This window comes from Pseudogymnoascus destructans (genome assembly GCF_001641265.1).
Source record: "Pseudogymnoascus destructans isolate 20631-21 unplaced genomic scaffold scaffold_29, whole genome shotgun sequence".
In the NCBI taxonomy this organism is placed as follows: Eukaryota; Fungi; Ascomycota; class Leotiomycetes; order Thelebolales; family Thelebolaceae; genus Pseudogymnoascus; species Pseudogymnoascus destructans.
Genome location: NW_020167548.1, coordinates 207115 through 229050, shown reverse-complemented (window position 1 = coordinate 229050; position 21936 = coordinate 207115). Strand labels below are relative to the sequence as shown.

At 51.1% G+C, this 21936-nt stretch overlaps 9 protein-coding genes across 9 annotated transcripts; 6 read left to right on the top strand and 3 right to left on the bottom strand.

Moving 5' to 3' along the window:
- The first annotated feature begins 79 nt into the window (after window positions 1-79).
- On the top strand, window positions 80-4187 carry VC83_08675 (uncharacterized protein). The gene is made up of 5 exons (XM_024472221.1): window positions 80-490; window positions 539-1525; window positions 1575-1835; window positions 1890-2007; window positions 2056-4187. The coding sequence occupies exons 2-5, from the start codon at window positions 707-709 to the stop codon at window positions 4152-4154; spliced, it is 3297 nt and encodes a 1098-aa protein (XP_024320159.1). The 5' UTR covers window positions 80-490; window positions 539-706; the 3' UTR covers window positions 4155-4187.
- Window positions 4188-5783: 1596 nt separating this feature from the next.
- On the bottom strand, window positions 5784-6233 carry VC83_08674 (uncharacterized protein; the record flags this gene model as incomplete). The annotated part of the gene is made up of 2 exons (XM_024472220.1): window positions 5784-6071; window positions 6168-6233. The coding sequence occupies 2 exons, from the start codon at window positions 6231-6233 to the stop codon at window positions 5784-5786; spliced, it is 354 nt and encodes a 117-aa protein (XP_024320158.1).
- A 1097-nt stretch (window positions 6234-7330) lies between these two features.
- On the top strand, window positions 7331-7672 carry VC83_08673 (uncharacterized protein; the record flags this gene model as incomplete). The annotated part of the gene is made up of 1 exon (XM_024472219.1): window positions 7331-7672. One exon carries the CDS (start codon window positions 7331-7333, stop codon window positions 7670-7672), a length of 342 nt encoding a protein of 113 aa, XP_024320153.1.
- A 562-nt stretch (window positions 7673-8234) lies between these two features.
- On the bottom strand, window positions 8235-12100 carry MRE11 (meiotic recombination). The gene is made up of 3 exons (XM_024472217.1): window positions 11791-12100; window positions 11607-11734; window positions 8235-11559 (listed from the first exon to the last, which is right to left on the bottom strand). The coding sequence occupies exons 1-3, from the start codon at window positions 11804-11806 to the stop codon at window positions 9538-9540; spliced, it is 2166 nt and encodes a 721-aa protein (XP_024320155.1). The 5' UTR covers window positions 11807-12100; the 3' UTR covers window positions 8235-9537.
- On the top strand, window positions 8617-9379 carry VC83_08672 (uncharacterized protein; the record flags this gene model as incomplete). The annotated part of the gene is made up of 3 exons (XM_024472218.1): window positions 8617-8972; window positions 9052-9250; window positions 9305-9379. 3 exons carry the CDS (start codon window positions 8617-8619, stop codon window positions 9377-9379), a joined length of 630 nt encoding a protein of 209 aa, XP_024320152.1.
- Window positions 12101-13172, top strand: RSM19 (mitochondrial ribosomal small subunit component). Its single transcript, XM_024472216.1, has 4 exons — window positions 12101-12175; window positions 12240-12255; window positions 12306-12485; window positions 12615-13172. Exons 1-4 carry the CDS (start codon window positions 12133-12135, stop codon window positions 12655-12657), a joined length of 282 nt encoding a protein of 93 aa, XP_024320154.1. The 5' UTR covers window positions 12101-12132; the 3' UTR covers window positions 12658-13172.
- VC83_08669 (uncharacterized protein) lies at window positions 13173-15903 on the bottom strand. Its single transcript, XM_024472215.1, has 2 exons — window positions 15279-15903; window positions 13173-15211 (listed from the first exon to the last, which is right to left on the bottom strand). The coding sequence occupies exons 1-2, from the start codon at window positions 15585-15587 to the stop codon at window positions 13544-13546; spliced, it is 1977 nt and encodes a 658-aa protein (XP_024320189.1). The 5' UTR covers window positions 15588-15903; the 3' UTR covers window positions 13173-13543.
- A 2093-nt stretch (window positions 15904-17996) lies between these two features.
- On the top strand, window positions 17997-18873 carry VC83_08668 (uncharacterized protein; the record flags this gene model as incomplete). The annotated part of the gene is made up of 2 exons (XM_024472214.1): window positions 17997-18375; window positions 18866-18873. 2 exons carry the CDS (start codon window positions 17997-17999, stop codon window positions 18871-18873), a joined length of 387 nt encoding a protein of 128 aa, XP_024320200.1.
- On the top strand, window positions 18849-21932 carry VC83_08667 (uncharacterized protein). The gene is made up of 2 exons (XM_024472213.1): window positions 18849-19193; window positions 19250-21932. Exons 1-2 carry the CDS (start codon window positions 19016-19018, stop codon window positions 21679-21681), a joined length of 2610 nt encoding a protein of 869 aa, XP_024320207.1. The 5' UTR covers window positions 18849-19015; the 3' UTR covers window positions 21682-21932.
- The last annotated feature ends 4 nt before the right edge of the window (window positions 21933-21936 follow it).

Sequence of the window (21936 nt, the reverse complement as noted above, 5' to 3'; positions counted from 1 at the left end):
ACCAAGTACCTGCTTTCTTTTCTCCTGGCCGGTATCAAACACTTTCTGTTCTGTTCTGTGCTGTACATATATGTATTGCACATAAGAGACATAAGAGACATAAGAGACATAAGAAACATAAGACATCTCCAGAAGCAGCAAGGCATTGATCCTCTCGTACAGCTGTACATACAAACTTACGCGCCCAGGTGGTTAAATACGCTACCTATCGGCCCGCGAGGCTATTTGATCCTTCTTCCCCACACAGCGACGTGTTGGCGACGACGACAACGACGATAACGACGAAACTGAGCCGCGAAATCTGGGATGATAGCTCTGATTGTGCCCGAGGAGAGTTTGATATACTTGAGCGCAGCCACGGGATTGTTGCTCTGAGACGCCGGTTTGGCTAGACTGCCACGCGAGTGAGCCGCTTCCAGAGAGCTTGATACCCTGTTGGCCACGCCGCCGTATACTCGACTCTCCACTCCAACCCAGCTCAGATAAGACGGTAAGCATATGGAGAAACTGATACTGCGCCTATTCTAACTTCCAGCAGTAGTAGATACGCCTAGAAACCCTCAAATCTCCACTCAGCCCAATAAGCCGCTTTCTACATGACCAAGGATACACAGCAGACAGCCTGCTCATAAGAGACTACCAGCCTTCCACCAAGGAATACAACCAAGCTCCTTCTCCAGTTTAAATACATAAACTCACTCTAACCATGATAACCCCATCCACAAGGCTTTGTGGGGCCTTGGCCAACCACACAGTATGGCTCTCCCAATCCACAGTAACAAGCCTCAACCGCTCCAAACGCCGCCTCTATAACTCTACAACACGCCTCTATGAAGAGAAGAAGCCCTCCGAGCCCGAGCCCGAGCCCGAGCCCGAACACCCAGTCAAATCAATCCCCTACTCCGAGCTCACCATCGGCGTGCCCACCGAGGTCTTCCCCGGCGAGCGCCGCGTCGCCATGACCCCCGCCAACGCCGCCCTCCTCCTCAAGAAAGGATTCAAGCGCGTCATGGTCGAGCACGGCGCCGGCTTCGAGGCCCAGTTCCCCATCCACGACTACGAGGCCGCCGGCGCCACCATCGCCAATTCCCGCAACGTCTGGACCGAGAGTGATATCGTACTTAAAGTGCGACCTCCGCGACTTACGGCCGGGAACCCTACATGGGCGAACGAGGAACCGCAGTTTACGAGCCATGTGAACAATTTCGTGGACGGGTTCAAGCCTGGATCGACTATCATCTCGATGCTGCAGCCGGGTCTGGACCGCAATAGGCCAGTCGTGGATATGATGGCCAAGAAGGGGTTGACGTCGTTTGCTATGGATATGATTCCGCGAATCTCGAGGGCGCAGACCTTCGATGCGCTGAGCTCGATGGCGAATATTGCCGGGTATAAGGCTGTGTTGGAGGCTTCGAATCACTTTGGCCGATTTATGACTGGGCAGACGACTGCGGCGGGGAAGATCCCGCCTTGTAAAGTGCTGGTTATTGGAGCTGGTGTTGCTGGACTTAGTGCTATTGTTACGGTAAGCAGTTAGCTGCAGTTCGTTATGTGGACAGTTCTGACATATGTAGGCTCGCCGCATGGGCGCTATCGTCCGTGGCTTCGATACACGAAGTGCTGCACGCGAGCAGGTCCAATCGCTCGGAGCAGAGTTTATCGAGGTCGATATGGAAGAAGACGGCTCTGGGGGTGGCGGCTATGCCAAGGTCATGTCGAAGGAGTTTATCGCGGCAGAGATGAAGCTCTTCCTCGAGCAGTGCAAGGAGGTTGACATCGTCATCACCACTGCGCTGATTCCTGGCAAACTGGCTCCTACCCTGATTACTGAAGAGGTTCGTTAATCCTGTGTTGCGATTTTAGTAGCTTACAGCTGACAAGTTTTGTAGATGGTGTCCGCGATGAAGCCTGGCTCCGTCGTTGTTGATTTGGCTGCTGAGGCCGGTGGTAATTGCGAGATCACTGTACCAGGCGAACTGGTTACTCACAAAGGCGTGACTGTGATTGGTACGCTCTCATATATTGATTCACTGTATAGACACTAACGTATGAAAGGTTATACGGACTTCCCATCTCGTCTCCCGACACAGTCATCCACACTGTACTCCAACAACATCACCAAATTCCTCCTGTCCATGTCACCCAAAGAGAAGCACTTCGGTATCGACCTGAACGACGAAGTAGTCCGCCGCTCCATCGTCACCTACAACGGCGAATTCCTCCCCGCCCTGCCTCCCCTCGCACCACCTCCCGCACCCGCGCCAAAGGCAGCCGAGGTCAAGGAAGAAGTTCTAGCCCTGACCCCATGGCATAAGGCTTCTCGCGAAGTCATGACCGTCACCGGCGCCATGGGCGCCGTCCTCGCCCTCGGAAAAGCAACCGGCCCCCTCTTCATGGGTAACCTCTTCACCTTCTCTCTCGCTGGTCTGATCGGCTACCGCGTCGTCTGGGGCGTCGCGCCCGCCCTGCACTCCCCGCTCATGAGCGTCACCAACGCCATCTCAGGAATGGTTGGTGTCGGTGGCTTCTTCATCATGGGCGGCAACTATTTACCCGAAACGATCCCGCAGTTCCTCGGCGCGGCTTCTGTGCTCCTTGCGTTTGTTAATGTTACCGGTGGCTTCGTCATCACGAAGCGCATGCTCGATATGTTCCGTCGAAAGACTGACCCCCCGGAGTACCCATGGCTTTACGCCATCCCGGGTATACTCTTTGGTGGTGGTTATATCGCTGCTGCTTCGACTGGCATGGCTGGACTCGTTCAGGCTGGGTACCTGGCTAGCTCTATGCTTTGTATCGGATCTCTCTCTGGACTCGCATCGCAGGCAACTGCTCGCACGGGTAACCTCCTTGGTATCCTCGGTGTGGGATCTGGAATTCTCGCCTCTCTCGCAGCCTGCGGTTTCACCACCCCACAGCTAATCCAAGTTCTCGCCATCGCTGGCCTAGGTTCTGGAATTGGAGGAGTAGTCGGACGACGCATCACCGCGACGGAGCTCCCCCAGACAGTAGCTGCACTGCACTCCGTCGTAGGTCTCGCTGCCGTCCTCACTTCCATCGGCTCCGTTCTGGCCGCCGTGAGTGGTGACCACATTTCGATGCTTCATATGGTGACTGGGTATCTTGGTGTCCTGATCGGTGGTGTCACCTTCACCGGGTCTATTGTGGCTTTCCTCAAGCTCGCCGGTCGTATGTCTTCCAAGCCCACAATCCTGCCTGGCAGGCACCTCATCAATGGCGGCATGCTGGCCCTGAACGCCGCAACAATGGGTGCCTTCGTCACAATGGCGCCAGGCGCCCCGGCGGTTGCTGCTATGTGCCTCAGTGGCAGCGCCATCCTGTCCTTCGCCAAAGGATACACAACCACTGCCGCCATCGGCGGCGCGGACATGCCCGTCGTCATTACCGTCCTCAACGCCTACTCCGGCTTCGCCCTCGTAGCCGAGGGTTTCATGCTGGGCAACCCCCTCCTCACCAGCGTCGGCTCCCTCATCGGCGTCTCCGGTAGCATCCTCTCGTACATCATGTGCAAAGCCATGAACCGCTCTCTCACCAACGTCCTCTTCGGCGGCATCTCCTCCGCGCCCGCACGCACAGACTACAAACTCGAGGGTGAGCTAACCACCACCACAGTCGACGAAGTCGCCACGAAGCTCCTCGAGGCCGAGAGCGTCATCATCGTTGTCGGCTACGGCATGGCGGTAGCCAAAGCGCAATACGCCATCGCAGAATTCACCGCCCTCCTCCGCGCCCGCGGCGCCACCGTCCGCTTCGCCATCCACCCCGTCGCCGGGCGCATGCCAGGCCAATGCAACGTCCTCCTCGCCGAGGCGAGCGTGCCCTACGACGTCGTACTGGAGATGGACGAGATCAACGACGATTTCAACGACACGGATCTGACGATTGTGATTGGGGCGAACGACACGGTGAATCCGATCGCGCTGGAGAAGGATAGTCCGATTGCGGGGATGCCGGTGCTGCATGCGTGGAAGAGTCGGAATACGATTGTGATGAAGAGGGGGATGGGGAGCGGTTATGCGGATGTGCCCAATCCGATGTTTTATAAGCCGAATAATCGCATGTTGTTTGGGGATGCGAAGACGAGCTGTGATGCTATTGTTGCGGCTGTCAAGGCGGGAGTGGAGTTGAAGTAGATGGGGACGGAAATGTACATATTGGAGCTAGAGAGTTTGAATGTAGATAGCTCGATGCGTTTTTTAGAATTTACAGTTTCTGTTCAATTTCTACATTTTCTTTTGGTACATGCTATGACTGTGCCGCCCGAGGGGCTACGTTAACTACCTCGTACGGCGACGACCTATCATGACGTATCAAGATTCCAATTACTTGTGTTACAGCCCAGGTTCGCGTTGACAGTGGACATGTCTTCGAGCCACGAACAATCCTGAAAACAATCCATATTGGGATCTGTCGATTCAAATGCCGCGAACAGATCGTTTGGTGTTTCAACCGGCGGGCTGGTGACGCTTTGCGCCCTTGACCAGAATGGGAATGCTGGACAGCAGCCGGGTTTTATCCGTTTATTACAAGGCTTAGCTTCGCCCACGCCGTCCCATGGACAGGTTCTCCATCAATCGAGCTCGCAGTCCGAGGCAGTTTCTTAAGCCGTTCATACGACGCCTTGACATTTGCGAATATAGGACTCATCAGCGAAAACAGGTGCCGTCCAGCGGGAGCTTATGTAGTCGAACCAGTAATGCGGTAGCAAAGTAGGTCGAGGTAGATGTCTAACCTGACTTTATCTCTGGCAACGCACACGTTCCACAGAGGAAGCTGTGGAGTGCCCATTGATAAATATAGACACTACCGATCAAGCCCCACAATTGAGGCACCGCAAGCTTGGGATACTTGGAGAGGGAGAAGGAAAGAAATGTCTCTACGTAGCATCGCGCGGAGTTAAGGAAGGCCATTATCACGTCGAGCTGACTGGACGTGGGGGGCACATTCTTGCCCCCTATCCTCTCCTTATTCACCATATTTTTACTTAAAGATTTCCATTTCATAGGCATGTAAGGTTGCAAGATGAGATGCTAGGCTTGTCGGCAAGCAATCCGAGGGCCCGTATGGCAGCACTTCATCTATCTTTGCTCGGAACGTTCTAAGATGTGTTTGGACTTGTTCTGAGCTAGATGAGCATGGGTAATCAAGATTGACGGCGAGTAGTAAATCATGAAATTCGTCGCCGAGTCTCTGGGTTTGAAGAAGCGGCAGGATGAGAGAAACTGTCTCATATTCTGGGTCTTTTGATAGGGATTGAGCGCATTGCATCATATACTTCGTATAGTGAATGTTGTTGGGTTTCTGCCAGACCCATGCCGAGGCCGAAGAAAGCTAGTAACACCCAATATACACTCTTCTCGCTGCTCTGCTAAAGAATATATCATCTGGCGTCCCACCAGCTGCGCAGTGGTGATCTAATTGCAACCCAGCCTTTCTAGCGCTGGCCGCAAGGCCCGAGATCCAGTCCCATATCGATGCATATGCTAATAGCAACATGAAGAAGCTGATTGAAGAGTCGTTTCTTCGGGACGTGGAAGAAGTGTTGCCAAGTGAGATAGATGAGAATGGCTTGTAGCAGATCCATGCTTTTCTCTCCTTCGATCATGACTGTCCTTAGCAACCGTTCGCGGAGGCTTCAAGCGTGTTCTGCAAATCTGGGTTCTAACGGGATGCTGCGGCAATCACCGCGTGTAAGAGGAACGGTTGGTCTTGCCTCAGTGACTCAGTTGTCGCCTCTTTGGGTATCACAACGTGGGGAGTATTCACACATTTTCCGGTACTTCAATATGTACCCATTGGCAGTGTCTGTGGTAAGAATACCACATCCCAATAACGTGCTCGTCCTGATCCGCTATCTGGGTACTCGAGGAACTTGATGCGATTGGCGCATCATAGCTGCTTAGACTCGGATTATCCGGACTGAGATTCTCACAAGTCGACCCTTGAAGGGACTGGAGCTGGGCGTTGCTCGCCTCTAGCTGCTTAGCCAAATCTGATAGCTTTGCCTCTAGGGCTTCGACAGTAGTGGGGTCATCGGGCGCCTTCCATTTCTTCCACTATTTTAGCTCCTCGAACACACATCATGCACCTGACCTCTGGCATTTCTGGCAAATATTTCCGCCGTCTGAAGAAGGCAGGCATCTAACTTTCAGGCCGCGGCAAGTCTTGCACACACGTTCGGTCTTCCTGGGCTTGCTTGGGCTGTTATCCATGGTGCCAGTCAATAAATAAGGTTGTGCATTGAACAAATCATCAACTATTGCATTTGTAGGTGAACGGCCATGTGAGAGGCTCTTTCCGGGCTATCTCCGAGGCGGCATTCGAATTTCTCGCTTAATTTCTCGCCGTCGGCGCCTGCTCTAAAAGTAATCTAGGCCGTATATATGGCTTGACATCTAATGATAGGGCCGAACACTACGAGTCTAAATAACATATAGCTCCTACTTGCACTGGACGATCCGGAAGGAATACCTGCATTTGTGAATATACCTCCGCACAGGTATACGAACTGCCACGGCGATCTTTCTGCTTTTACAATTCCTGCAGAAATGATATAGCCGGGTACCTGGGGAATGAGGGGCAACCCCAGATGCCACTGGCAATAGTTGCTGATCCCGAATCCTTCGAGGGTGACCAATGTTGGCGACCCCGCATTCGCTCATGGATAGTCGTACAACGTTGCGCCATCACTGTTGGAGCTGCATTGAAGCTGTAATGTGAGAGAGTGCGGGGTCAAAAGTTGGTTTCTTGGAGGCCAAATTGCAGAAATTTGGTCCCCGAAGGTCTTCCCTTTGACTGCAGATTCAGTATAACGTTAGACTCTCTGGTTCCACCTTGTCGGGTAGCGCTACCGAGCTAGAAACCAACTTCGCATGTATTTCGATGCAAAGCTTTGACTGTGGGTTGGTGGGATAAAGTGTCTCTGGAGGATCCCGCAGAGTGGGGAGCCCTGTCTTAGCCCGCGTCCTCCTAAGACAGAGGTTTGAAGGAAGACGGCTACCGCGTGTCCGGGACTCGCCATACTTCCGAGCACTCCGGCCTGCCTCTCTCATTTTGTGATCTGCAATATCATCCTGGTGAGTTGGTATCACTCGCCATGTCGGTGAGGTAGCTAGCCTTGGCTGCTTGCTGCGAGAGATGACAGACATTTATTGCGGACTCAAGTGAGAGCTAACCTTCTTAAAAGGTCGGTCCTGAACGCCCAAGAATTTTTCTTCTTCCCACTTCTTACTGCCTCTGTCGCTCCAACAAGATTCACGCCCCTGTGTTTTGAAGTTACTATTATTTTCTTATACTTGCTACTGGCAAGATGCATTTCAAAGCCGGCCTTCTTTTGCCGCTGTTGGCAGATGCTGTCCTGGCGCGCAGTCTCTCAGGGGATTATCAAAAGCCCAATATCAACCGAGCCGCTTCGTATGCTGTGAAGGAACCACCGTTGACAACGGACTGGAACTTCAAGGTTGGCACAAACCCTTGGCCCGAATATCCTCGACCTCAGCTTGAGCGCGCTGAATGGCAAAACCTGAATGGAATCTGGAAATATCAAGATGCTGCCAGCTTAAATTCCCTCAATAGCCCTCCATTTGGTCAAGAGTTGGCTCAGGAAGTCTTAATCCCTTCTTGCCTCGAGAGTGCCTTTGCGGAATCCTAGGCAGTAACACGATATATTTGTGGTTCTCCACCTCTTTCAATGTTCCATCGTCTTGGTCCGGACAGCAGCTCCTACTCAACTTTGGCGCAGTGGTTATTTGTTCCGATAATTACTGAGCAATTCTTAGGTTATTTATAACGAAGGCTGGGGAAATTGATTGATGGGTATCCTGAATTTGGCCTCACCAATCTTGTCAGGTCACTCGATCCAACACGACTGATTGACGCCACCAGTGGATGGCACGACCATGGGGCTGGAGACGTGTATCCGTTAGAACCTATATATATATATGGTTTTGGGGATCACGACTACTTGGTATCTTGTGGGCACTGGTGTTACATTCTTCGATTAAATCTCCTTATGATGCCAAAAGTCCTAAGAGGGACCGTGATGACCGCTATCAATTATAGTAACTATGACTAAAATGAAGGCTCTCAATCACCCAGGGTTATATTTATCATATTATAGCCTATCAATGAGCTAGGTACTTGGAGAAGTTGAGTTTCTTCCGCGCCGCCAGTGACGATCGATTCAGAACCCGCGACCCGCGATTTGATAGTAGGTTTCCTCCGCGATCCGCGATTTAGGATCCGTGATGACAGCCAGCGATAATAACAACTATGAGTAAAATGAAGGCTCTCAATCGCTCGGGGCTATAATTATCATATTATAGCCTGTTAATAAGCTCGATACTCAAGAGAAGTTGAGTTTCTTCCGGGCTGGCTCGACCCACAACCCGCGACCCGCGATTTGACAGTAATTCTCCTCTGCGATTCGCGGTCTAGGACCCGCGATTTATCACTTGCAACATCAGAGATCCTCCGTGGCGCCCGTGCTCACATTCCTATAACAACTCATATGCTACCCTTTGTCTTTATAGCTCACTTCACAGACGAAGAACATTTACTTTAAGGGGGCCCCCTTTCGATTCCGATTTATCCAAGATGGCACCCATCCAGTTCGGGATTCTTTTGATCCCTTTCCAAGTCCTAGACGTCGTTGGACCAGTTGATATTCTCTCGTCTTCCTCAATCACGTACCTGAAGAAAAACCAGGAACATATCGGAGAGCCACTAGAATTCGCCAACCGTGGCCTTGATATTCAATTCCATTATATCGGGGACACCATGGATGGGATCACCGGAACGGCAAATTGCACAATTAAGCCAACCACCACCTGTGCGACATGTCCCAAGCTCGATTACCTCCTCATCGGCGAGCCGTACGCCGATTTATTCCTCAACGTACCGGACGTCTTTGCAAACTTCATTCGGGATCGAGTGGATGGACTCCAGGGCCTGTTCACAACATGCAGTGGTAGAATGGTTGCCGCCATAGTTGGTGTTCTTGATGGAAAAACTGCGACTACGAACCATCAGTATCTGGCAAAGGCTGAAACCGGAAGTGAACTGGTCATCGCAGCAGTGGGCTGTTGATGGGAAGTTCTGGACGGCTGGCGGAGCAATTGCTGGAATGGATATGTTTGAGAACTGGGTCACTGAGAAGTGTGGTCAGGATGTCCCGGAGACTGGATACCTTGCGCTGGACTTCGAACCTCGGGATGTGAACGGGAAGCCGGTTCCTTTGAAGACGAGTCTAAGGATAAATAACTAGTGACTCCGCGCCCGATAGGCTCTATCGCAAGAAGTCATCGGATTGGGCCCTAACGATGGACGTTGGGCTTTTAGATATCACAATGAGGCCTAGAGAGCAGAGACACTTAGTGGTTCCATACGGATATACGACATCTTCGAATAAAATTCGGGTATTGATTGCTATGAGCCCTATCAACGCCTTTGTAGCCAGATTTCCTATCAGCTTCCCTGATCCCACTAAACGCCCCCCATAAATTCGTTAAGTCGTCTCTATCTCCTCCTTGACGACCGCGTGCTAGTAACCGGCTCGAAAGCATCATCATCATCACTAATCTCATCATCACTCAACTCTGCCTTTGCCTTCCCCTTTCCCCTCCCACCAACCTGGCTTCCCATTTGGCTAAAATTCAGCTGCGACTGTGTCGAAGGTTTCGCTCTCGTCGATGCAGCCCTCTTTGGCTGGCTTTTCGGAACTGGCGGTTCGTCGAGCATGACTATATCTTCATCGTCATCATCCTCGACGAACATCCCTGTGTTTACCTTCGACTTCGCAGGTGCCTTCTTAGGCGCAGGCGTCTTCTTCGGCGCTGCTGGTTTGCGAGCAGCGGGTGCGGCACGCTTAGCTGGGGCTCGCTTTGCGGGAGCAGGTGCAGGGGCTGGGGTATTGAATGGGTCATCGTCATCCTCCACAATTGGGCTCGCGACCCTTCCTCTCTGCCTCGCTGGTGCAGCTGCGGCAGGCGCTGGGGTATTATCCTCATCACCCTTCTCCCAGGCGCCAGGCTGGTCCTCCCACTCGCCGTCCATATCCGAATCCCAATTGTTCGGCCTCGGCTTGAGCTTCCTGGATGAGCGGCCGCGACGCGCAAGCGTCCCTTCATGGAACTGTTTGTCAATCTGGGCAGCGTAGCGTGCCATGGCAGAGTCAAGATCCTCTTCGTCGTCCTCGAGGGAAAGCAGTGTTTGCACCTGCCCCTCCAGAGACTGGTCCACAAAGACTTGCATGGCATGCTTATCATCCTTGTCCACAAACTGGCTGACAGCGTCGCCGAAAGGCGCCTGAGGGAGGATTTTGAGGCTCTGCGCGTTGAGAAACTCTCGAACGAGCTTGCTGACCTTGATATTATCGATGGAGAGGTTAGCTATGACGGACTCCTCAGGCATGTCAGCCGCGCCATCTTTCTTGCTGTTCGCGCCTCTCCTGCTCTTGCGTCGCCAGAACTGGATCACATCATTCACGTTGGCAACCTTGCCTACAAAGCGGTTGGAAAAGCGCTGTGGGTTTTCGCAATCGTAACGCCCGCCCTCGGGAGCCGTGCATTCAACTTTGAGGCGGACGAGGGGAAGGGGGACCTCGATTGGCTCGTCGCTGTCTCCGTCTTGGATTTCCAGCCAGTCACGTTTTGTTTCTTCAATTAGGTCTTCGACAACCTCCATTAGTCGCCGCGTGAGCTCCTGCTTGTTTTCCTTCTTCTTGTCCAGGCCTTTGAAACGCCGGTCATCAGCGAGAACTATCTCTTTCGTAATGAACGGCCGTACTGTTTTGATGCGGTGCTTTTCGACGGTGAATTCTCGGCCAGTTACGTTCAAGATTGCCACATGCTTTGGTACAGCTTCTCCTGGAACCAGGGATGTAGCAACTGAAGATCCGGGCTGCATGACATGGAATGATGTTTCCGGGTTATATTTAGGGTCAATGAGGCATTCATGCTCGTGCCCCCAAACAACCAGGTCCATAAATTCAGGCAAGAAGTTTTCCGGCAGATATCCCGTTTCGCTGTGAGCATGGTGGTTCTGATGGACTGCCATGATGTTGAACCAATCATCCTGTTGCACCCCAGGCTTAAAGAATGTCACTTTCCCGTCTCTGAAAGTCCTGAATAGTCGCTCATCCCTGACATTACTCATGCCATATAATGCCAGTTTCGTTTGCCCTTTTTGCAGTAGAACCGGTTTTATAGCAATATTATCCGACTCTGGCGTCTTCCCAAAGTAGTTCAGAAGCCCCGAGACTTGCAGAAGGTCGAGGGAGCAAAAGTGTCCATCTCCAGACGGATCGTCGTGGTTTCCATGTATAGAAAAGACCGGTATAGCGACGTTGATATCGGGATCTTCGTAGTTGACGTGATTAAATGCCCCATCAAAGACTTCGTTTGCATCGCTCAGCATCTCGAGCTCGCATGGTTTATCGCCCAGGCAGGTCATTCGAAGAGAACGCATGACTTGGTACATTGCCTTTCTGGAGGGCTTGTTGTCGTGGAAAAGATCGCCCGCGAGAAGAACCATGTCGACCTGCACTTATCAGCTTATGACTCTCTGTGACCGAAGGTGGTGCGAACATCTTGTGTCTTCGCAAGGGTCAAAACTTCATGGAAGCTCTTCCAGCTGTCATCCTTGCGAATCGGATCTCTTTCCTCGTAGCCAACATGGCTGTCCGTTGCAACCAAAATTCGTATGGTATCGGCATCTGCCATGATGTTAGGTTTGTTCACTGGAATCTCTGGAGCAAAGGAGAAATATTACCTCCAAGTTCAGACATCCTGCTGCCTGCCTAGTCGCAGGCACTCAATGCCCACTGCGCAAATTTTGCTTCAAATCTCCATGGACAAAATAACTCTTCAAATTCCACGCCAGCACAATCCTCAATACTATTTGTTGGAGGAATTCGGAGACGAAATGTAAAAAAGTTGTATCAATTCCCAAGAGCTCTCTCTGCCTGAAAGCGTCTAAATCTGGGGAAACGCGACCTCCGAACACTAGCGCGGATAATCCTTGTCAATCTTCCCACCCCTTCCGAAATTTATCGCGAGACGGCTCCTTTGCGACGACCTCATCCAACTCTCGAGTCAATCACCACTGGCAACCATGCTCCCGACACGAGTTCTGCTGGCGCGGTCAGTCTGGAAAGGTATGCTCTTCGTCATCCCATCCGCTCACCCCAATTGAACCCTCACTAACTCTCACGCTCGCAGGACCACATATCGTTCCGTAAGCCTCCCACAGCGACCTCCCAATGCGGACCAAGACTAACAAGCCAGACTTCCAATCGTGCGCTATGCACAGGGCGAGAAGGTGGTCCCCATCAGGACGCAGCAGCGCTCGGCGACGATCCTGCCGAACTTCGTGGGGCTGAAGTTCCAGGTGCATAATGGAAAGGTGTACCACGATGTCACGATCACGGAGGATATGGTGGGACATAAGCTGGGTGAATTTAGCACGTAAGTTTCCTCTTACTTCAGTGGAATGAGAGTGGCGCATGCAGATGGATGGGCTGGATGTTGGCAGCTGGATGAAGACACTGAGAGAGGACTGAATGAACTGAAGACCTGGACTAACTGTGGCAATAGGACGAGGAAGCGATTTTCGTACAAGCTGAGCAAGAACAAATAGACGGTGTATAGATGGGAATTTTTATGGCGTTTGGGAGGTCGCTGTATGATAGCGTTATGTACGATATGGTACACTAGGAGCTTGTAAGAAGAGAAAAGAATCCACAGAATACGACTACAACCAAGCAACCGAGAACTCTTTGCACACTTGTGATACCACCGAAACACAATAGCACCAACGTGTGTGCGCTCACGCTTTTTGTCCATCAGCAGCGGCCCAGTTTATGGTAGCACAATGTTCGTGCCGCCCGAAAGCCTGCCCATCGGACCTTTTGGCAACATCAGTTACCAGCAGCCTCCGTACAATACACCATCCCCCAGTCGATATAAAATTAGTAACTAACTTGGAAAACACGGCCCTGAGTGACCGAGAGCAATGATGATTCTTAGTTGCTGTATACCGTGCCATTGCGCACAGTCACTCTTCGGTCTTTTGGGCGGTATAGTTGCTGTACACTGTGAGATTGCGCAGTCACTCTCCAGTCTTTTGGGCAGCATAAACTGTCAAAGATTAATTCTCAATAATCTCAATTTTTCACTACTCTATCGACACACATATCGGCTCCTCCTGTCTAACGTCCTCGGACAATGTTTCCCATCCTCAATACCCCGAGAGGCCAAACAACGAATCGAGCAACGAGCACACACACGAAGAGAACAATCTGAAGCGAGTCTCATACACAGCATTCCCATAACCCTTCACTTCGTCCCCTCCGTACTAAACGCAGTGGCATCGGGAACACCGTGCCAACCCACCCAACCATTTCATAGCCACAAAAGAAAAAAACAAAGCAGCCGTAGGCTCATAAAATATCATAATCTCCGTCTCGTGCTCCTTCCTACAGTCACTGATATCCCGCTAAACACCCGTATCACCACCCAGCTGCTTAAAAGTCCCAGAAGTCGCCGCCTCCAGTCTGTCCCGCCGAGCCGGCCTTCTTCGGCGCAACACCCTTGCTGAATGCGGTGCCGGCGCCGTTAATGCCTCCCTCCTGCTCGCCATCCGAGTCGTCTCCGAAACCCCAGCTGCGGCCTGCACCCTTCTTGCCGCCCATGCCGTCACCACCGATAACTATGCCCTTTTGCTTCTGTTGACCACCGCGCGAACCCAAAGGCGTGATCTCTTCGCTCAACGCGCTAGGCTTGGGGCGGATTGAAGATGCAGCGGTGATGGGGATGTTCTCCTTCTGGTGACCCGCAGAGTTCTTGGGGGCAGGGGAGTCATCGGTCATCGCGAAATGAGGATCGAAGTCCTTGTGGCGGTCCTTAACGTTTGCAATGTTACCGAGAGGGCGTTGGCCCTGTGTCTTTATGGGTGTGTTTTCGTCAGTCATGGTGAAGTGCGGGTCGAAGTCCTTGCTGCGATCCTTCACGTTGGCCAGGTTGCCGACTTCGCGCTTGTTGCTGACTTCCGGCGATGCGCCATCCTCAGTGTACAAGTTGTTCTTATACAGGCCTAGGCCGTTGTTGGAGCCTGCCCCACGAGGACGACCGATCAGTCTAGGCTGGCCCTCTGGGATTCCGTCATCCTGGAACTCGAAGTGGGTCTTCGCATCTTTGCGTGGCTGATCCAGCTTTGGCTTGCGGATTGGGGAGTCTGGAACCTCATCGTCTTCGTTGCCCCAGTGCACAGCATCCTGTGCCCGGATTGCGAGCCCCTTTGTTGGAACGGACTTTGCAGGTGTGTTGAAGTCATCGAAACCCCATGACGATCCGTGCCTGTTCTTAAGCTGTTGGGTCTCATTTGGCTTTGCTGCGGTTGTGGTATCGTCAGATGCAACTCCCGAACCAATGTCAAAGTGATTATATTTCTTGGGGTTCGGCTTGGTGAGGCTGATAGTAGACTTGTGTCCGGTCGATTGCTTGATAGGGGTATTCTCATCGGTCTCAAAGATCCTCGAGGGGTGGTAGTTCTTTCCCGCTCCAATCTTTGGGGCAATGGCGCCGATAGCAGAGTGCCTGTGGGAGGATTCCGGGCGGCTATCCCTCGCTGACGCAGCTGAGTTATCCTCCTCGTCGTCATCACCATTGTCGAAGATTCTTGATGGCTTGTAGTTCTTTCCGGCTCCGGCTTTGGGCGCAATGGCGCCTACAGCCGAGTGCTTAAATGGAGACTCCGAGCGATTCTCGTTCGCTGGCGCATCCGAGTTCTCTGAATCTTGACCAACAAATAGATCATGGTAGTCGCGTGGTGGGGGCTTCGCAGATGAGCGTGGGGCAATCACTGTTGGCAATAGCTCTGGCTCCTCATCCGCCTCGCGGGGCGCAAACAGGGCTAATGACGAATGCGGGTCGCGAGTAACGTTCGTGGAGTTTTCGCGGGACCGGCGGAGGACCTCGCCCTCCTTCTGATACGGAGCAGCTGATGGCGCCTCAGGCTTCGCGGCTGCAACAACGCTGGATTGGATCAGCTTGACCTGGTCCTTGCCATCGCGTATAGGCCAGTTTCGTCCAGTCTTTCCGATCACGTCAATCAACTTCAGGAGCGAGCCTTGGTCCCAGTTCAGTCGGATTTGAGTTATTTTGCCATCCGCATCGAAGGAGACAATGTGGATCTAGACAGCCAAGTTTATTAGCACACATATCATACAGCAACCCAGTGGAATCAATCGAGTAACATACAACTAGAAATGTGACCTCGCGATCGGCGAGGAAGTTGTCGTCAATCCCGGGAAGGTATCCTCCTCCTCCAGTGAGGAATTCAAGAGTCAACTCGGTCTCAACAGCCAGAGAGCTTGATCCATCAACAACGTCAATGATCTTCTCAGACTTCTTCTTGATCTTTTTCGATTGGGTGTTCAGGTGCTTGATGATCTCGGCTGGGCCGTGGAAGGTCGTGAGCGTCGTAATGTAGTGGAGCGAGGCATTCTCAGCCAGAAAGCTGGAGTTTGGCGTCGCCAAGTACTGCTGGTAGGCAGCTTGAAGCGCCATCTTGTCCACGGTGTGAGAAGGACCTCAGAAGGGAAGAGTATCCCTTTGGTTACCCGATGTAATTGGAAGAGTCGCGTCGAGCAGATAGAGTGGTGAGCGCTTTCTTCTTTGACAGAATGGCAGAAACAATGGCGGGTTGTGTGTGGGATATTGGGGGGGAGACGTGTTATTCGTTTGCGACGTGACTTAGTGGCTATAACCGCCGCAGTTAATATATCAACTTTAATATTTATCCACCACAGTGAGGGCAGAGAAGGAGGAGACCAAACAGTATTTATTGTTTTACAATGTACAGGGGACTAATTCGAAAAAGGTGTTTCAAGGGGAGAGCCTAGCTTGGCCTGGATTGTTTCGTCTCTTTTTGCGATTCCAAAATTGGCAACCCTTATCACGTCTCGAAGTGGCCTAGCAACGGAATGTCGAAACGCCTAGCAACGCCTAGCAACGAGCCAAAATTTGCCATGTGCTAATGTTTTGGATTTTCTGGTATATTCTAGCATCGAACGACGCGTCAAAACAAGCGAATCACGGGCGAGAAAAGTCATCTGAAGACTGTTGAAATGTGAATTGTTCTTTATCTTACATGAAGAGTGAGTGTGTATATCATACTATCTGGCTTCTGATGAAAGGGAACCAGCTTATCCCCTCGGCGAGAAAATAAAGGCTGCTCATGTCCGAGCTCCAGACCATTGCTGCTTGTACTAAAGAAAATGGCTCTGGGCACCTGGGCACTGCCCTCCCAAAGAAAAAGAAAGGGCCGCTCATGTCCGAGTCCCGAATAAGAGTCGCCGTCAATAAAGAAATGCCTTCTGAGCACCAAACTCCAACCACACAAGAACCGAAAGCCTTAGCAGCAGCCCTTGTTGCCCTTCATCCTTCTCCAATTGACCGAATGCGCAGGCTTCCCTTTCTCTATATGACCCGCCTGGAAAACCGCAAGTCCAGGCAGGATGTAATCATGTGAGAATCCGTAAGTAAAAACCTATTGCTGCGCCAACGTTATGTTTGCAGATGGGGGTTACAGACTTACATGGCCCTTTCATCCGTCAATTGGGAAGTTAGCTGGACCCTGCTTGAGGGGTGACAGAGATCCACCGATCCCCTAGCGTCCCGCAGGGTTTATTATTCCCAATGTCTGCCATGTGTTAGCTTTCAAGCGAGGGGGGAGCACTGACCGGATTGAGCAATTTTATATCCCAATTTGCTTTTGATGGCAACTTAGAGATGGCTGACTGTTCGCTCCGGGGGTCTGAATTGGGAATCAAGTGTCCTTTGTGGTACTCCCTGTATTTCGTCAGCGTATGGGTCACAGTGGGGGAAACTCACAGGCGAGTGCTAAAGCCAACGCCATCTCTCACCCCAATATGTTTCTTGTCGAACACATATTGGAGAAACGACAGGGGGCGAAGCCCCCATATATATACAGTTGGTATACAGGGTACGCATGTGCAGCGTACTACTAGGAACGCAGTTCTAACAGTTCTTCTCCTCGCACAGGTATCTGGGTAAGCCTGTGGAAATGTTAGCAAAACACAGTAGTAATTCTTGCACTTCTCTCTCTGCCCTTTTCTGTTGATCTCTGTGTGGGCTGGCTTGATTCCTGTGAGTGTGTTTTCTCGGGAGAAAGGTCGACCTTATATCTACAAACATGTCCTTTCACCTCTGATCATCTCGCCACCTGTTTTGAATTCAATTATTTCGGAGCCTTGTTATCAATTTAGCACAATGAATATGCAGCGCTGCGTGACCCAATGGATCCAATGCCACTCATTGAGTGCTTTGTGTCCCATTGTTTAGATGTGTCAGTGAGAGACACTATCCTTTATGCCATTGGGATGGAATTGCGGCGCAGTTCACTTTGTTTGGATGGATAAAGGAGCATTGTTGAAATGAGATCTCACCGACAACCTGCAAACAATAGCGCCTGTCAAAGGCAGTCTGGAGCAGCTCACACAGCAACCAATTCATTTTGCCTGGAGAGTGGCGGTTATCGAAGTAGAACAGCGCCTGTCAACTGATGCATCTTGCCTGGAGACTGGCGGTTATCATAGTAGAACAGCGCCTGTCAATCCAGGTTTGCAAGTGCAAGCCTACCAATCAATGTATCTTGCCTGGGGACTTGTAACGGGGTGGTGATGACCGACCGTTACAGTATATATAGCGTGTTACGCGTATTCCGGGCGAGCCGGAATATTGTAGTCTTTTTGGCTCAGTGGGATGTAGCGCGAGCGTAACCGTACATCATTACAGGACTGGTGGCCAGGCATCCTCGAGCCGGAGGCAAGAGGCGACGGAAAAATGAAGTGCCTAAAACAACCCGCTTGGTATTCGGCATTGAGCTCATTGAGTGCACTCGACCAAAGTCTTCCATCTTCAACGTACTAACCCGGTTCAAACATGAGAATCACCATGAGAGATGTTGTCCGCGTCATATGCTGTCTGTATCTTCCAGCGGATGAAACCATGGAAGCGAATACCACGGACAGACAAAAAGATAATGACTGGATAAAACCTGTCTCGGCTGCTGGAGTCATTCCTGAACTTGATGCGGCTCCTGCATCTCGGCCAGCGAGATCGACACTTGCTTGGGGCATCAGACGTGGTTCAACAGCAATCACAGGCCGTCTGCCAACGCTTAATGTTGCAGTTCCAGCCGAGCTTCCTCCAAGGCAATCAAATAATAACCAAGAGGATGCTTCGACGCAGACAGATTTCGATGACTGCCTTGGGCAAAACAGCTCTCAAACATCTCGACATCGGACTTCTCTTCCTACAATTCTCCGAGTTGGTAGGGCTGTGCTATCAAGCCAGTAACAAATAAGAGGAGGATGGCTCAGTGTGGCCAAATAAGGGAGGAACAAACTGTTGCCGGGCAAGTGGATCTACAGGAGTCCCAAGGAGATGACGTTGAAGAGAGGAAAGGTGCATCCATACTACAGCGCCCCAGAGAAAACGCTGTTCAGAAAAGGAAAGAAGCAGCCCACCAGTACATCGCATACCGCCCAGGAAACCGAAAGTCTTCTCCACAAGTCCTGGTTTATAGCCTCAACTAAAAATAAATTTGGTTCAGTGAGAGGATGTGATATCGAAATGTGTGAAACTCCCGACGCCAAAAGTATAAGGAGGGGCTATACATAGCAATAATGTTCGTAGGAACTATAGTTCAAGTAACAGCGTTAAGTCACTCAGTGCTCACAAATAGAACTAAAGTGATACATTCTATAACTTTAAATTGCTGATATAAAGCCTGAGCTATACATTGTCCATCGTCAGTCAAGACTTTTGAGAGGAGTATAATTTATATGTCTGTGCGTCCTTCCCTCCCACAATTTAATATTCACATCATGTGACCACGCGTACCACCCTTGCATTGACGCGTCTGTCGCATAACTCAATGTGCACATAAACATACATTCCAATGAAATACGATGGAATCGCGTCGAGTCATTGCTGACTCAGACGATGATTGCTCGTCAATAAGTGTCGAGAGTTCCCCTCAAAAAGACAGGCCAGTCGCCCCAGTCGCACTCCCCAATGGCACTGTAACAGAAGCCACCCCGCCATCGGTTTTGGAGCCAGCCCTACGGCTAGGAACAGGCTCGACAGGTTTGCCTCCAATGCTCCCTGATGCCAGTACCCAGTCGCACTGACAACCCATACAGATTCTGTACTCTTTGAACGAATCCGCAGTGATTATTGCGGTGTTCTTGACATCACATCCACAAACGAGTCGACACCACAACTCTCCCCACGTCCGCCAGGGCTTGACGAAAGAATCATAAACCAAAGAATGTCTTCTTCAGTATCCCAGGAAAGTGTCAAGAAGCTCAAACGGAGCAAAACAATGTATGGCTCGTCGTTTGCCTCTATTTCGGAGCCGACTACCTCAAATAGGAAGGCAAAGCGCTCGAAAAGTATGAAGGCATGGGAAGGGACGACACAAGTTACAAGCCCCGACCAATCCAAAGAGCTTCAACACGAGAACAGAGGCGGAGAAGAAAGAGTAAGGGATGAGTGGGACTTCCCAGGCAGCAGTGGTCCGGGTGCTACAGCTGCGGTTCTGAGGAATACGCGGCTTGAGAAAACAACGGCTGAGAGAACGGACGAGTTGGAGCTTCTGCGGAGCATTCCATCCGCCAGGCCCTCAGAAATAAATAATGTGGGCACAGAGACCGGAAGCAGTGGGTTAATAACTTATGGAAAATTGAGGGGGACGAAGACAATGGGCAACCAAGTGCCAAGTTCGTCACCGTACGTGGAGCCACGACGAAGAACAAAGGATGACAGCGAAACGGCCGTCGAAAATAAAAAGAGGAAAACTAGGCAAGGGGGTGAAGGAGAACCGTTTGCCATGCTGCCAAAACCTAAGCGGAATAAACGAGTCCAGTCTGCCAACGACGAGACTCTCTACAATGCGAGCGTAGCCGTAGATGAGGAGCCACAGCTGCCACGGCTTAGCGCCTTCCCAACGTCCTTGTCACAGCAACTCCGTTATGAAATCGAGAAGGCCAGCACGGAACCAAGCAGCGTTCAAGTTCCTCGTAGTATCAGCCAAGAACTTCGAGCTCAATTAACTTATGACTACGAACATGTTTCAAATGATGTCGGCATCGGCGATGGCTCTGCCGAGCAAGTCTCAATCGTGAAAGCAACAAATTCCGACAAGGTGGGTTCAGATCTCACGGCCCACAAAACGCCAACAGGAACTGTTCCAAACAGCCCTCGGGATACTTCACAGGATGCCTTAGCCATCCCAGACAATAATCTTGGTCATGAGTCTTCCGAGCTACCTTCATTTGATAGAGGTATTACTACGACGTTTATGGTAAATATGTTAACAAGTAGCCAAAATAAGGAGTATATGCACTATGGGGCGGCCTCTAGCGATAACAACCACATCTACTCACTGCCAGATATGATGGAACCAGCCAGAGCATTAAAACTCACAGATGCATCCAGCACGGTTCCAAACCAGACTCCTCGCCCAGACCGTTCGGCCGTTTCTTCCGCAATAAACTCAACAGAAGCAACCTTTCCACTTTCATCATCTCCTGTCGTCAATTCGGGTAGGAAGGTCAAGAGGTCAAAGACTGGGCTTTCATCCTCGGCAAGTAAGCCGAATATGCTGAAACTGTCTCGTCACAAGTCTATGGGCTATTCCGATAGGGAAGTTTCTGTCGATGAACTCTCACTTTCGCAGCCGCAACACCAAATTTCTCCCATTCGTGCCTCTCATACTGTGTCGATTGAGCCTCTGAATGATAAAGAAATTACAGCTGTCGACACTACGATCGCCGTCAATCCGCCCACAAAGCGGAAAGCGCACGATGCAGATCTTCAAAGCTCGCAGGATTTTGGCCAAATAACAGAAATGTACCAACCGCGTCTCAGTGCCAGGAGATCGAAGAGCATGAGCGCCAAAGCAGATATCGTTGCAAACGAAGAGTTTGCGAAGGGGTTGCCTATGAAGAGAAAAAGGAGTAAAATTACCAAGGCGAAGGAGGTCGTAGAGGAACCTTCGGCTGATGAGATCGGCCCTTCAAACGAATCAGCACAGCATCAGGCGGAGGAAACAGAAAAGCCAAAAAAGAAGAGCAAAGCACCACATGCCCTCCCCGATACGCCCAAGTCTGGAACAGATTCACACTATGAAATTGTTGAGATTGACAAGGTTGTGCCCGATAAGCGCCGGGGACGACCTTCAAAGGCTCCTGCGGAGAAATCGGCGCCAATAATCGAAAATTCTGACATGGACGACGATGAGATTGAAGCCCCACAGAAGCCTGTGGGAAATAAATCTCTAAAAACCCAATCAAAATCCAAATCGAAGGAAATAGCAGCGAGCGATGAGGATGAAGATGAAGATTCTGGTGATGTCGGCACAGCCCCCGCACCAAGTCGCAACCATCCCACGAAACCCAACATTCCTGCACCGCCCCAGTCAACGCCACCCCCGAAACAGACGAAGGAATTGCAGACACCGAGCAAGCCATGCACACCGCATAGTCCTCTACAGAGTGGGAAGGTGCCGTATAGGGTTGGGCTGAGTAAGAGGAATCGGATTGCGCCGTTGCTGAAGATTATCAGGAAGTGAGAGGAGTGATATTTGGGAGGCGCCATACCCATTTGCTTGTTTTGACCCTGAAAGGGGGTTGGCTATGATGTATGACTGGGTGGGCTGTTTGCTGGCTTGGGTGTTGGGGGCCATGATTATATTACTCTGCTACTAACCACGAATGTGATTCAGTCATTATGACGAGTTCGAATGATATATTCTCGTGAAATATATGGACACCTAGTGAACTCATGCACCTGTCACAAACCATGCCGCTTATGTTACTCGGATAAT